General features: G+C 35.1%; 1 protein-coding gene across 2 annotated transcripts in view; it reads left to right on the top strand.

Annotated features, from left to right (window-relative positions):
* LOC106058549 (acetylcholine receptor subunit beta-like 1) overlaps positions 1-15619 on the top strand; it is a 33154-nt gene that overhangs the window by 14172 nt on the left and 3363 nt on the right. The window contains exons 3-11 of one of the 2 annotated variants that reach the window (XM_056039912.1): positions 2323-2432; positions 4350-4485; positions 5430-5600; positions 7364-7561; positions 9658-9824; positions 11654-11771; positions 12532-12629; positions 14850-14965; positions 15233-15489. In XM_056039912.1, coding sequence (XP_055895887.1) covers positions 2323-2432; positions 4350-4485; positions 5430-5600; positions 7364-7561; positions 9658-9824; positions 11654-11771; positions 12532-12629; positions 14850-14965; positions 15233-15489 — 1371 coding nt within the window. The remainder of the gene's footprint in view (positions 1-2322; positions 2433-4349; positions 4486-5429; positions 5601-7363; positions 7562-9657; positions 9825-11653; positions 11772-12531; positions 12630-14849; positions 14966-15232; positions 15490-15619) is intronic. The other variant, XM_056039919.1, reaches the window with a different exon arrangement.

The following is a 15619-nucleotide window of genomic DNA, read 5'->3' on the forward strand; positions in this document are numbered from 1 at the left end:
ATAGATGATAGATCTATAATGACTATAATACTAATAATAGTCGTCACTATACTAGATCAGTAGATCTAATACTAAATTAACTAAATCTAGACTACATCTACATCTACTTCTAATATAATTATACTTATATATCTACTATCTAGATCTATTAGATCTAGTCTTATCTACTAGAGTATATCTATAGATCTAAATACCCATATCTAGTTATAATCATAATTATAATAATCTAAAATCTCTAGATCTAGAGTTACTAAGATATCTACTAGACTAGACTCTATCTAGATTTTAGATCTAGACTAGTAGTAGGCATAACTAGTATTTCTTAGATTATTTTTAGATTAAAATATTAATTATTTGATCTAGGTCTAGTAGCTATATCTAATTCTAGATCCAGATTATATTTCTGATCATTTCGTTTGTAGAAGATATTAGATCCAGAATATTCTAGAATCTAGAGTTAGAGAGTCAACATGCAGTTTTATCATTACTTCTGAAGGTAACTTATATTAGAACTTGGACAATTACTTCTAATTTCTTTCTATAATAGTATCATTCTAGTGATTCTATTAAGATCTACATCTATCCCATAGATATTGTTACGATCTCTCTTCCTAATCAGGTCTACTGTAAACACTGCTAAAACTCAACACAACACATCAACACATCAAGAACTTGACAACAAGAGCTCCACAATATCGGGTACTTTAATAATGAGTGAATAAGTAGATAACAGCCAATACTAGAAATTGGCATCAAACACATCAACAACTAAAATGTCACTCTGTACATCACCGTACAAAACTCTACTGTCTCTCTTTCTGGACTTGTACATCAACACCTAAGGACTCAACCAGGACCGACTTCATGGCCGACTAACAGTCCCGGTCTCGACGCTCTCCGGTCTTGAACTCCTGCTTTCCAACACACTGTCACTCGTACACGCAGGCTTTCGATCACATGACCATAACATTGGTCATGTTTGCGTGTAATCGTGTAATCGTAGTACTGTCCCTTGTCCAAGGCCCCGCTGACCTGAGTGATTGACGTGTGTGTCAGCTGAGCCTATAGTTAACCCTTTTGCGCCGCCAATAGGGTCGTAACAATATAAAGACATTTAAATCTTTTTTCATGTGCACAGATAAATATTACATTTTGCTAAAGAGATTGGTTGTGCTTTATACTTTATATTTTTCATGTTTGGCTTTTTCGTCCTTAAAAAAGGTCAAATTAGTTAGTAAAAGTTTAACTAAAGTTTCTTAGTTTAGTTTAACTTATTTTTTCAATTTGTGATTAACTAAAAGTTTAATTACTTTTTTTTAGTTCAAACTTAGTTTTAGTTTAACTAAAAAAATTTAGTTTAGTTCCCATAACTAGGCATCACTGATCTACACAGTAATATGATCATGTCATCTTTCTTTGAGTTCCAACATGAGACTGACGGTAATATCTAGAATCTTTCAGACCTTTGGGCGTTTACCATGTGACTAATATCTCTTTGTCGCTTGGTTAAACAACTGACCAATAAAATACAGATTATCGTACAATAATTAATATTTCTAACCAATCACATTTATTCCAAAACAGAAGGTTGCTGCATGCTTGGTTTTCCCCGAGCCAGCTGAAATCTTGCCGACAAGCATTGAGCTAAATATAGACAAAGCGTACGTGACATCAATACATCTACTATATCAACACATCTATCTAATCATGAAATCTATCTAATCAGTACATCTATCTAAATCAACTCATCTATCTAATCATCAAATCTATCTATTCAACACATCTAAATTAACATTCAAATAAACACATAATAAAACTTGAAAAAAAAACAACTTTTTTTTTTGGAAAGACATTTTTCTCTTAATACAAATGAATGTTAAATCTTTAAAAACGGAACATTTTGGCTAGAGAACTAGGTCTACATGGAACATTTTGGCTAGAAAGGTAGGTCAACATTGAGATCCAACATCGGTTTCGAAAGGACTATCGTCCTATCGAGGTATTAATGTTCCATTATTTTTTTCTTGTTTAATTGATTTTGAAAAGTCAGAACGAAACCTTCTTCCAGATAACACCCTCCCCCAGTGGTCAACAAAAGTGATTGGACCATAGCCCACTGTTATGCTATAAATATGTTATAATGTAATACTAGACAAAGATCTCACACAGTCGCATCCGGGCAAACAAGCACAGCAGGCGAACACGACTTGGTTACATTTGGAGTCTATTCCAGGATTGATTTGAAATAACTAAATGCAATCTCACTCACATATAAGCACAATTTTGTAAAAAGTATTTTGTAAATATTTTTTGTTTGTTTAGGATTGGATCGACTACCAGCTCGCATGGGATCCATCAAAATATGGAAATATCTCCAAAATCAAAGTAGATAATAAATTTGTTTGGGTTCCTGACGTGGTTCTGTTTAATAAGTAAGTAAATCATGATCTGATTTTAGCCTTACTCTTTGTTACACCTTATAGAATACAGGTCTCATTTCCTTTCTCTCTTACTCTCTCTCTCTCTCTCTCTCTCTCTTTCTCCTATTTTCTCCATTCTATGTTCTCTGCTCCATTCTATGTTCTCTGCTCTATTCTATGTTCTCTGCTCCATTCTATGTTCTCTGCTCCATTCTATGTTCTCTGCTCTATTCTATGTTCTCTGTTCTATTTTATGTTCTCTGTTCTATTCTATGTTCTCTGTTCCATTCTAGGTTCTCTATTCTATTCTATGTTTTCTGTTCTATTCTATGTTCTCTGTTCTATTCTATGTTCTCTGTTCTATTCTATGTTCTCTGCTCTATTCTATCAATGTTTAGTGACTTAATAGATTAATGTAGTCTAGCCACTTTTGTTGGGAAGAGGTTGAACATCACCCCCCCCCCCCCTTATGACCATGACATTTGGTAATTTGTTGTTTTGCTTTAGTTTATTTTGGTGTGAGGGAGTGAACCTTAACCCTCCCCCCTGGCTAAAATTATGGTGACAGTTTTGGTTCTGCTTTAGTTGTTTTTTTTTAGGAGGCGGGGTTTAACATCAACACCCCATTCTTTTGACTACGTTAATAAAATGTTCTGTTTTTTTATTGGAGGGGGATTGCTAATGAGATTTGATGACTATATTTTTTTAAACTCAGATGGGTTAAAAAAAAAACATTATATACGCCCATGAAATTCGGTCACCTTACTTCCGATCAAAAGCTTAAAACCAACCTTTGCTAAGCCAGACGAAATGGGGGGGGGGGGGGGGGGTCACCTTAAACCCTAGAAAAAGCCAAACCAAATCACACTTGTATTTTTTTATTTTGGGGGGGGGGGGATTTTTGTTTATATTTTGGATGGGAATTTTAATTCAAAACCTTTCTTGGCTACGCTACTTTTATTGTAGTGGGTTTCAACTTCAAACCTTCCATTGGATACGCAAATTCAATTTGGTCATCGTAGTACAGCTTTAGTTGTTTATGTGACAGTTCTTGCTAAAAACAAACTCCTTTGCTAGGTTGGCTGTATATAAACAATAGAGTAGAACTAAAACACCATTACGACTTTTTTTTTTATTGAAAGCAGAAGGAGGAGAGATAACTTGAACAAAAAACACCTTTGGTTGCAATCATGGAATTTAGTGTTATTTCGGGCTGGGTTGAACCCCGAACCCTCCCACCCCCGGCTACGCCCATGATTTGAACATCTCCCTATCTCCTCTCATTATTTTGCGCTCTCTCTCTCTTTTGTATCATCAGATGATTCTCTTTCTTCAGTTCCTTGGCAGTACAATAAAACAAAGTTAGGAAATAGTTCAAGTGAAACCCAGTGTGATTGTTTGACTGACCAGTGTGATTGTTTGACTGACCAGTGTGATTGTTTGACAGACCAGTGTGATTGTTTGACTGAGCAGTGTGATTGTTTGACTGACCAGTGTGATTGTTTGACTGACTAGTGTGATTGTTTGACTAACTAGTGTTACCAGTGTGATTGTTTGACTGACCAGTGTGATTGTGATTGTTTGACTGACCAGTGTGATTGTTTGACTGACCAGTGTGATTGTTTGACTGACCAGTGTGATTGTTTGACTGACCAGTGTGATTGTTTGACTGACCAGTGTGATTGTTTGACTGACCAGTGTGATTGTTTTTTTTTATTTGTGGACAGACTGAGAGACTTTTTTTTTAGACTGAATGACGGAACTTATAAAGTATGTTTATGAATGAAAGTGAGAATATTGGTACATTAGTGACTGAATCATGAACGGATAGAATACAATGGAACTGGTTGAAGAATAAAGTTAGAGGGGACACATGCATTGTTTCCATTGTATTAAAAGACAACTTGAGCACTCACTGCTTCTTCCCAGTGCTGATGGAAAGTTTGAACCTTCCTACACACCAAACTGTGTGATTGACAATAGTGGAAGTGTCCAGTTCATCCCTCCAGCAATCTACACCAGCTCGTGCTCAATTGATGTGGAATATTTTCCTTTCGATCAACAAGTGAGTTGTTTTTACACGTCCATGTCTACTAGATAGAAATACAATTAAGAATTGTTCACCTCATGTCTTATAGATGTTACTCGAAATAGTTCTTTAAATATGTAGCGCATCTTCTTGTCTTCCTTATAAACAATCTGTCAGATATACAAACTGTAATGAGACAGACATTCTGTGCTATTATTATACAAACTGTAATGAGACAGACATTATGTGCTATTATTATACAAACTGTAATGAGACAGACATTATAGGCTGTGAGATATACAAACTGTAATGAGACAGACATTATAAGCTGTGAGATATACAAACTGTAATGAGACAGACATTATAGGCTGTGAGATATACAAACTGTAATGAGACAGACATTATAGGCTGTGAGATATACAAACTGTAATGAGACAGACATTATAGGCTGTGAGATATACAAACTGTAATGAGCTATAATTATACAATGTAATGAGCTATAATTATAATGTGCTATAATTATACAAACCTTCATAAGACAGACATTCTGTGCTGTGAGATTTACAAACATTTCTTATGTGAACCTCAGTATTGGACCTGTCTGTGGTTAAGCTAAATTAAATCTTAAAAAGATAATATAAAATTCATCTTGAAAAATGAAGCTTTTCTCTGTGAGTGTCATAGTTTTGTTTCATGGTTAAAACTTGTGTAGTACATAGACTTTAATCAATCCAAACTTGTCTAATACATAGACTTTAATCAATTCAAACTTGTGTAATACATAGACTTTAATCAATCCAAACTTGTGTAGTACATATACTTTAATCAACCCAAATCCAAGACGGAGTCTAAATGTCTAAGTATCAAATAAAAGTATTGAGCACCTTAACAGAAATATATTTAATTTCAATTTGAATTCCTAGGTCGTTATAACCTATCAAATGTTCCATAGTTCAAACTCTATACTTCCGTTTTGTTAGGAATGTGAAATGAAGTTTGGCTCCTGGACTTTTGAAGGCAAGACTTTAAACTATAGTTTCTCAAGAGGCAATGACAGAATGGATCTCTCAGATTATATGAAGAACGGAGCTTGGGATATCATAGATGTTCCGGGTCACAAGTCTACAATAGGGGACTCTATTACAGGGGAGGTAAGTCTACAATATGGAGGCTTCTATTACAGGGGAGGTAAGTCTAGAATATGGGGGCTTCTATTACAGGGGAGGTAAGTCTACAATAGGGGACTCTATTACAGGGGAGGTAAGTCTACAATATTGGGGCTTCTATTACAGGGGAGGTAAGTCTACAATATGGGAGGTTCTATTACAGGGGAGGTAAGTCTACAATATTGGGGCTTCTATTACAGAATAGGTAAGTCTACATTAGGTGACTCTATTACAGGGGAGGTAAGTCTACAATAGGGGACTCTATTACAGGGGAGGTAAGTCTATAATAGGGGACTCTATTACAGGGGAGGTAAGTCTACTATAGAGACTCTGTTACAGGGGAAGTTAGTCAACAATATAGGGGACTCTATATATAGTTTGAGAAGTAAGTCTAAAATACGGGTAATTTATGTTTTACTCAGTTGAAATTAGTATGCAGAGTAGGTAAATATTTCTATTAGACAGTCAGTTATACACACTAGAGAACCTAGAACGTTTTATTGGGAGGAGGGCAATTTTTTTTCCAACCCTAGCCCAAAGTACAACCTAGTCGTACAAACACACACACATATATATGTGAATTCCGAACAATGTTTATTATACTTCGACAGAGAAAATTACGTGGTACTCCTCCACTTCGAAAGCTAGGGTGGTTTGAAGAAGCGCTTTAAGCTTCCAAAGGGGCTCAGGGCGGAGCCCTGACACCAATCGTTTTATTGCATTCTCCTGACCTCTCCAGGTCACTATCCATACTATGGAAAAAAGGTCAAATGAAGTGAAATAAGATAAGGTAGAGGCACGTCCGATACTGAAGTGTGAGGGACAATCAAAATACATGTAGCGTAAAGCATATTCATAGTAAGATTGTCTTCACGTGAATTGAGATCTCTTGTAGTGGGTCTGTTAGGGTCAGCAGAAGATTTGAACGATGGTTCAACGGCCTGGGGAAATTCGACCGTTTTAATGCTTGTAAAACGGGTAGTATTGCTTTGGTGGATACTTCAAAAGCGTAATTTCAAAAGAACTTATTGAATGTTTTTTTACTTGATAAATATTCAAATATGAATTTATAGGCCTTAACTACATAACAAATACAACCGATTTTTTCTCCTAAAAAAGACACCTTCTACCTCTGTCAGCAAAAGGCGCCCTATAGAAAGAGAAAAAAAATTGTCATTGAAAATTAAATTAAAAAAAGAATTTCATTTTACAAAGTTTCAACTCACTCTGAACAGGTAAGTTCTCCCACAACCATTCTCTCGGATCAGGTTGAAACTTTAAACAGTTAACAAAGCTTGAATCTATAACATAAATTAACGAATGAATTAATAATTGGTGATTAATATTGTGTTTGATCTCAAAAAAGGGAAATAGCTTCTCCATAACTGAGATATATAGTTGCAAGTGCGGAGTCCTTCACCTTAGATAACCTTTGTTTTTTAAAATTGATTTTTTTTAAAGTCTGCTTTTGTGAGTCTATCTATTGAAGTTATGTTGTGTGTGTAGAGTGTGACCTTAATCTTCTCATAATTTCAACTTGTAAATTACAATTAATTTAATTTGTGAAGAGGAATATTCTGTTCTTCCTTCACTTAAACAAGTATTTCTGGCAAGGTGTGCAAGTTCCTCCATCCATTGATCTTTTTGCTGAAGGTACAATATATACCACTGAAATCCATTGTAAGTCTAGTAATGCTATATATCGGATGTGCATCAATATCATTGTGAACTGTTTATTTGTATTTCAGCCTAAATCCATCATTGTTTTTAAATTGGTGATTCGAAGAAAGACTTTATTCTACACAGTCAATTTGATCATCCCGTGCTTCCTTCATGCTCTGGTCTGTCTCTGTGTCTTTGTACTTCCCGCTCACGGCTCGGAGAAGATAACTCTAGTCATCTCAGTTCTTGTCTCCCTTGTGGTATTCTTGTTGCTGTTACAAAAGGTAAGCTGTTGCGATAGTTACAGAAAACATAAAGCCAGTTATTACGTGCCTTACGATGATATTGTACCAGTCAAGTTTGTGTTTGTCTTACCCATAAACAGTTAGTTCTCTTCCCATAAACAGTTTTTTTTTATATCATTAATTATTTATCATTTCTACGCACTTGTTTGTTCTTCAAGAAATCTAGAATCTAGATACAAAATAAAGAAACGTCTACAAATGTGTTTTACTATTTGAAATACAACTCGAGAATTTCAAGTGTTCTATTTGACCTTACACTTCAAGTGTTCTATTTGACCTTACACTTCAATGTTCTATTTGACCTTACACTTCAAGTGTTTTATTTGATCTTACACTTCAAGTGTTCTATTTGACCTTACACTTCAATGTTCTATTTGACCTTACACTTCAATGTTCTATTTGACCTTACACTTCAAGTGTTCTATTTGACCTTACACTTCAAGTGTTCTATTTTACCTTAAACTTCAAGTGTTCTGTTTGACCTTACACTTCAAGTGTTTTATTTGATCTTACACTTCAAGTGTTCTATTTGACCTTACACTTCAAGTGTTCTGTTTGACCTTACACTTCAATGTTCTATTTGACCTTACACTTCAAGTGTTCTGTTTGACCTTACACTTCAAGTGTTCTTTTTGACCTTACACTTCAAGTGTGCTGTTTGACCTTAAACTTCAAGTGTTCTGTTTGACCTTACACTTCAAGTGTTCTGTTTGACCTTACACTTCAATGTTCTATTTGACCTTACACTTCAAGTGTTCTGTTTGACCTTACACTTCAAGTGTTCTGTTTGACCTTACACTTCAATGTTCTATTTGACCTTACACTTCAATGTTCTATTTGACCTTACACTTCAATGTTCTATTTGACCTTACACTTTAATGTTCTATTTGACCTTACACTTCAATGTTTTATTTGACCTTACACTTCAATTTTCTATTTGACCTTACACTTCAATGTTCTGTTTGACCTTACACTTCAATGTTCTATTTGACCTTACACTTCAATGTTCTATTTGACCTTACACTTCGATGTTCTATTTGACCTTAAACTTCAATGTTCTATTTGACCTTACACTTCAAGTGTTCTATTTGACCTTACACTTCAAGTGTTCTATTTGACCTTACACTTCAATGTTCTATTTGACCTTACACTTCAATGTTTTATTTGACCTTACACTTCAATGTTCTATTTGACCTTACACTTCAATGTTCTATCTGACCTTACACTTCAATGTTCTATTTGACCTTACACTTCAATGTTCTATCTGACCTTACACTTCAATGTTCTATTTGACCTTACACTTCAAGTGTTCTATTTGACCTTACACTTCAATGTTCTATTTGACCTTACACTTCAATGTTTTATTTGACCTTACACTTCAATGTTCTATTTGACCTTACACTTCAATGTTCTATCTGACCTTACACTTCAATGTTCTATTTAACCTTACACTTCAAGTGTTCTATTTGACCTTACACTTCAATGTTCTATTTGACCTTACACTTCAATGTTCTATTTGACCTTACACTTCAAGTGTTCTGTTTGACCTTACACTTCAATGTTCTATTTGACCTTACACTTTAATGTTCTATTTGACCTTACACTTCAATGTTTTATTTGACCTTACACTTCAATTTTCTATTTGACCTTACACTTCAATGTTCTATTTGACCTTACACTTCAAGTGTTCTATTTGACCTTACACTTCAATGTTCTATTTGACCTTACACTTCAATGTTCTATTTGACCTTACACTTCAATGTTCTATTTGACCTTACACTTCAATGATTGATATTCAAAGAACTTAGTGAACCCTGACTTGTAATTAAAAGCTAGTGTTTCATTATCTTCTAATCTCGATTGTAATGTTCTATTATTTAGATTTAAAATCTTCAACATTAAAATAAAGCCAATGAAATGAAGCATCTAAACAATTCGCTAGCAACGTATCATTAAAGGATATCTATTTGTAATGACATGAATTGACACTCCTAGTTTAGCAATGTTACATCAGATTACACATGCAATAGAGAAACATTTCACCAACTTTCTACTTTGTATTTTGACGTCCTCAGATCTTACCTCCCTCAATGACTATTCCTTTGATTGCCAAATATTTTATTTTTACATTCATCATGAATGTTCTGGAAATTATTATGACAGTGATCATAATCTTCGCTAGTCACAGGAGTCCAAGGACCGCCATTATGCCCAAATGGATTTGTTGGATATTTTTATACAAGTAAGAATCTTTTTTTATTTTTTATTTTGTTTAGAGTTAGACAAATATTGTTTTTGTTCTTATTCAGTTAGAGACAGAAAGGCGATATGCAATCTAGAATGCGAGTGAAAAAATATTTTCGGAATTTGCGTTTTACCAAAAAAATTTTTAGATCAGGCTAGTCATTTGAAACAAGAGTCTAGATTTAGCTCTGTCACTCTCCGCCCAGCTCTCTGTCGTGTTATCTCTGTAAGAACAGCTGTTGACCGTGAGAAGGGATCTGATGACACCAGAGGAAATGTTTTCCTACAGGGTTTTGTCTGTACTAACGTTGTTCACGTTTATTTCTATGTGATTACAATAATTAAACTGGACATTTTTCATAACTATTAATGACAACATTGCTGACCTAACGTTTAAATTCACATTCTTGTGCAGTTATTTGTATTAGAAAGTTATTTATGCGATGTTCTCGTGTTAGGGAATTAGTAAATGACTTTTTATTTGTTATGAATATCATAGTACAATATTCCACATTATTATTTTTTATTCCAAAACTGTTAACTCTTAATAAGTTTGTTAGTTAGCACTCAGTAACTTCGGAGGCGCGGTGGCTGAGCGGTAAAGCGCTTGGCTTCCGAACCGAGGTCCCGGGTTCGAATGCTGGGATTTTAATTTCGGGATGTTTGGGCGCCTCTGAGTCCACCCAGCTCTAATGGGTACCTGACATTAGTTGGGGAAAAGTAAAGGCGGTTAGTCGTTATGCTGGCCGCACAACACCCTCGTTAACCGTGGGCCACAGAAACAGATGACCTTTACATCATCTGCCCCATAGATCGCCAGATCTGAAAGGGGAGTTTTACTTTTACTCAACCACTTCAAATAATAAGAAAGGAGAAAAATGTTTGAATAGGACAGCCTACAGAGAGAGAGGGTGGGTCACGTTCAATCTTAGAATTAAAACAAACTTTCGAGATTGATATATAGGCAAGTGAAAGCAATTATAGCCACACTAACATCAACAAAATTATGCCTACGCGTATCACGTGCACAATATAAGTTTGTGAATCACACATATTACATTGTATTTGACTTACACTATGTTGACTTTCTGAGTGAATGCTAAACTCAACAGACTTGTATTTGACTTAAAATTTGTTGACTTTCTGAGTGAATGCTAAACTCAACAGACTTGTATTTGACTTAAAATATGTTGACTTTCTGAGTGAAGGCTAAACTCAACAGACTTGTATTTGACTTAAAATTTGTTGACTTTCTGAGTGAATGCTAAACTCAACAGACTTGTATTTGACTTAAAATATGTTGACTTTCTGAGTGAATGCTAAACTCAACAGACTTGTATTTGACTTAAAATTTGTTGACTTTCTGAGTGAATGCTAAACTCAACAGACTTGTATTTGACTTAAAATATGTTGACTTTCTGAGTGAAGGCTAAACTCAACAGACTTGTATTTGACTTAAAATTTGTTGACTTTCTGAGTGAATGCTAAACTCAACAGACTTGTATTTGACTTAAAATATGTTGACTTTCTGAGTGAATGCTAAACTCAACAGACTTGTATTTGACTTAAAATTTGTTGACTTTCTGAGTGAATGCTAAACTCAACAGACTTGTATTTGACTTAAAATATGTTGACTTTCTGAGTGAATGCTAAACTCAACAGACTTGTATTTGACTTAAAATATGTTGACTTTCTGAGTGAATGCTAAACTCAACAGACTTGTATTTGACTTAAAATATGTTGACTTTCTGAGTGAATGCTAAACTCAACAGACTTGTATTTGACTTAAAATATGTTGACTTTCTGAGTGAATGCTAAACTCAACAGACTTGTATTTGCTATGTCCAGACTGCCGAAATATTTGTTTATGGAGCGACCAGAACATGACAAAAAATGGCAAAAGAAGAACTGTTCACCTCCACCGTCTTATCCAAATACTCCTCAGGTGAGAACTGGAGTGATAGCTCTTACATGTTTTGAAATGTTCTCGTGTATTTCATCTCAAGATGAACATCAAACTAAGCAGAAGTAAGCAGTGGGAAGAACTATCTAGAAACAAGAGAAATAGAATGCTGTATATAGGCCTGGCTTCATATGTCTTGCAGTGTCAATGTATTCATGAATATGACAAATAATACTATTGAAGTACTTTCTCTATGACGTAACCATTCAGGATATTCTGTACTCTTTATTTTACTTACTTAAGTTACGTATTGATGTTGTACATACAGTTATCTTTTATTTTTATTTTTCTGAACATTGCTATTGTATACTGCAACTTTCAGGCTTATGGCACGCTTAGAGCGCCATGGTGCAATCTCATTTGTGAACCAGTAGGGGGAGGGGGTATCTGGGAGAAGGTTTTTCCGTGTCGAACCTCGTGTCCCTCAAGCCCCCTTGAGATGTAGTCAAGCCCCCTTGATATGTAGTCAAACCCCCTTGATATGTAGTCAAGCCCCCTTGAGATGTAGTCAAGCCCCCTTGATAAGTAGTCAAGCCCCCTTGATATGTAGTCAAGCCCCCTTGATATGTAGTCAAACCCCCTTGATATGTAGTCAAGCCCCCTTTAGTAGGAAGCCAATTCAAGTTCAAGCGTACTTAGCATCTCAGCCACACATCCCACATTGACTACAATAAAAAATTTCCTGAACTAAACAAATGTTTATGTTTCTACTTAATGTTGACAATTATTTATGTTTTCCAAGGTCCCGAGGGCAAATTTATTTGTTCGTCAGCCAGTTCCTGAGAATCAACAGAGAAGACAAAAACCAAAGACTACAGCAACAACAAGCTCAGATCTCAGGTTTGAGTTCACATAACATAGCAACAACAAGCTCAGATCTCAGGTTTGGGTTCACATAACATAGCAACAACAAGCTCAGATCTCAGGTTTGGGTTCACATAACATGACAACAACAAGCTCAGATCTCAGGTTTGGGTTCACATAACATAGCAACAACAAGCTCAGATCTCAGGTTTGGGTTCACATAACATAGCAACAACAAGCTCAGATCTCAGGTTTGGGTTCACATAACATAGCAACAACAAGCTCAGATCTCAGGTTTGGGTTCACATAACATTGCAACAACAAACTTAGATCTCAGGTTTGAGTTCACATAACATAGCAACAACAAGCTCAGATCTCAGGTTTGGGTTCACATAACATAGCAACAACAAGCTCAGATCTCAGGTTTGGGTTCACATAACATAGCAACAACAAGCTCAGATCTCAGGTTTGGGTTCACATAACATAGCAACAACAAGCTCAGATCTCAGGTTTGGGTTCACATAACATAGCAACAACAAGCTCAGATCTCAGGTTTGGGTTCACATAACATAGCAACAACAAGCTCAGATCTCAGGTTTGAGTTCACATGACATAACAACAAGCTCAGATCTCAGGTTTGGGTTCACATAACATAGCAACAACAAGCTCAGATCTCAGGTTTGAGTTCACATAACATAGCAACAACAAACTTAGATCTCAGGTTTGGGTTCACATAACATAGCAACAACAAGCTCAGATCTCAGGTTTGGGTTCACATAACATAGCAACAACAAGCTCAGATCTCAGGTTTGGGTTCACATAACATAGCAACAACAAGCTCAGATCTCAGGTTTGGGTTCACATAACATAGTAACAAGCTTAGATCTCAGGTTTGGGTTCACATATACTGAATGAAAGTGTTCTCAACTTATTGACCGTATTATCTTGTCTTATATTTCATACTAGCCATATGTTGCCCGCGGGTCTTTATTTGCATATCACTGTCAATATAGTCACTGAAAGTGTTTTGTAAACAATTAAACGAAATAATAATGTTTATAGCGAAAGCGTGAATGTAAAAATAGTATGAATGGAGCTATCAAAATAGGTAATCGACCTAAATCCATTTTTTCAAATAAAAACATTTGCTTGTAGGCCTACATATATTTGATTAAAATATGAAATGAATAGACTTTATTTTGTATGCTCATGCGTTAAAGTGTTAAAGTATAAAGTAGATCTATCATCTTTGAATTAGATCTTGTGTTAGAGATAGCCTAGATCTAGACTAATCTAGAGTTAAATTTTGGCTTGGATAGAGTTCTTTCTGCGCGTTCTTGGAGGCTTCGCTCTGCGCATGCGTGACATTTTTTGTTAGATGTACGGAATCATGAATGGAACTATTAAAATGTATGTCAATACGACTTAGCAGCTTTAGCGAACGAATGTATGAAAAATGCTTTAGGAAAACAAATTTGAGTGTTAATTTGATTAAAATATTAAATGGATGGACTATAATTATTATGTTTATGTGTTTAAGTATAAAACTATCTTTGCGAATAGAAGTTCTATCATCTTAGAGTTGAATTAGAGTTTTATAGACTTAGGAATAGAGAGATGTGTAACATTTTGGTCTTGTGTAATGAAAGAATGTAAGTCTGGAATTCTAAATTTGCAGATATAAGGAACAAATTTATGTAAAAATGCTTTTGAAACACAAATTTGAAGGTTAATTTTATTAAATAATGAAATCAATAGACTACATGTTGTATTTTCATGTGTCAATTAAAAACTCTCTGTGCAAAGTGTGGTTTTAACAATTAGATCTAGATCTAGATCCTTTCGATCTAAACATGGTAAACATGGCCTTGATTCATCAAATACTAATACTTTCATAGAGTTGGGCAACTAGTTTTTAGGACCTTTAGTTTGTTTTAGGGCTACTATACATACGTCATGGTTCCAGTTAGCACCCAAGGAACATTTGTGCAAAATTTCATCAAGATTGGTCCAACGATTTCGATTTCTATTCGGAACATACATCCCTCCTTACATTCTACTTGATAGTCTTGAATTCTCTGTGTACTTTTGTCTGCACATTTTGTTGTCTCTTGTCTCATTGTTGACCGTGTACTGTCTCATCTACTATTACCCGTTTTAATGTCTTTATTTCGTATCTTATGTTTTGTGTATACATCTCTTCATTTGTTTAATATTGTCTTGATCTTGCATATCTTGTTGTTTCTATTGTCACAGAGAAAATGAAAGAGTCAATGAAAGAGTCAATGCCTGGAGACAGAAATTCAAAAAGAGCCATTCGCCTGGCGTCACACTCTCATCGTCAGCGTCAGGGAGTCATTTTTCTTCTGATGGTAATGTTATTACTAGATCTAAATGTATTTACCATCCTACAGTTACATGTGTGAGGTATCAGACAGGGGTGGACTGGTTACTGGTAGCATTCTTTTTTTTTTGAAAGGCATTGTTTAGAAGTAAGACAGCACTGACCTATTTTATTGTAGAAATCTAAATTGTAACCATATACAATAAATATATCTATGTATCTCTATGGCAACACTGAAAAGAGAAATTAATTCTAATTTGTTCAATGCTATGAAACTATTTTTTATGTCCAACAGAAAGTCCAACAATCGAAATGCGTGAATTTGCTCCACCTAATCTTCCAACTAATGGGCATCGATGCATTTTGAGAGATCCGGGAACTAGCCAATCAGAAGAGAGTTTGTGTCAAGCAAAACCTTCAGAAATATCCAAATTAATGGCCTTCTCTGATCCAAATTTAAGTCCTATAGATTTAACTCGAGAACTTTACAGTGCCAGTAACGCCATCAAATTTATTTGTCGGCAGATGAAAAACAACGAAGATTACAACACGGTAAGTGACACTTATAAGAATTTGTTGGGATTACAACACAGTAAGTGACACTTATAAGAATTTGTTGGGATTACAACACAGTAAGTGACACTTATAAGAAATTGTTAGGATTACAACACAGTAAGTGACA

This window comes from Biomphalaria glabrata, chromosome 1 (assembly GCF_947242115.1).
Source record: "Biomphalaria glabrata chromosome 1, xgBioGlab47.1, whole genome shotgun sequence".
In the NCBI taxonomy this organism is placed as follows: domain Eukaryota; kingdom Metazoa; phylum Mollusca; class Gastropoda; family Planorbidae; genus Biomphalaria; species Biomphalaria glabrata.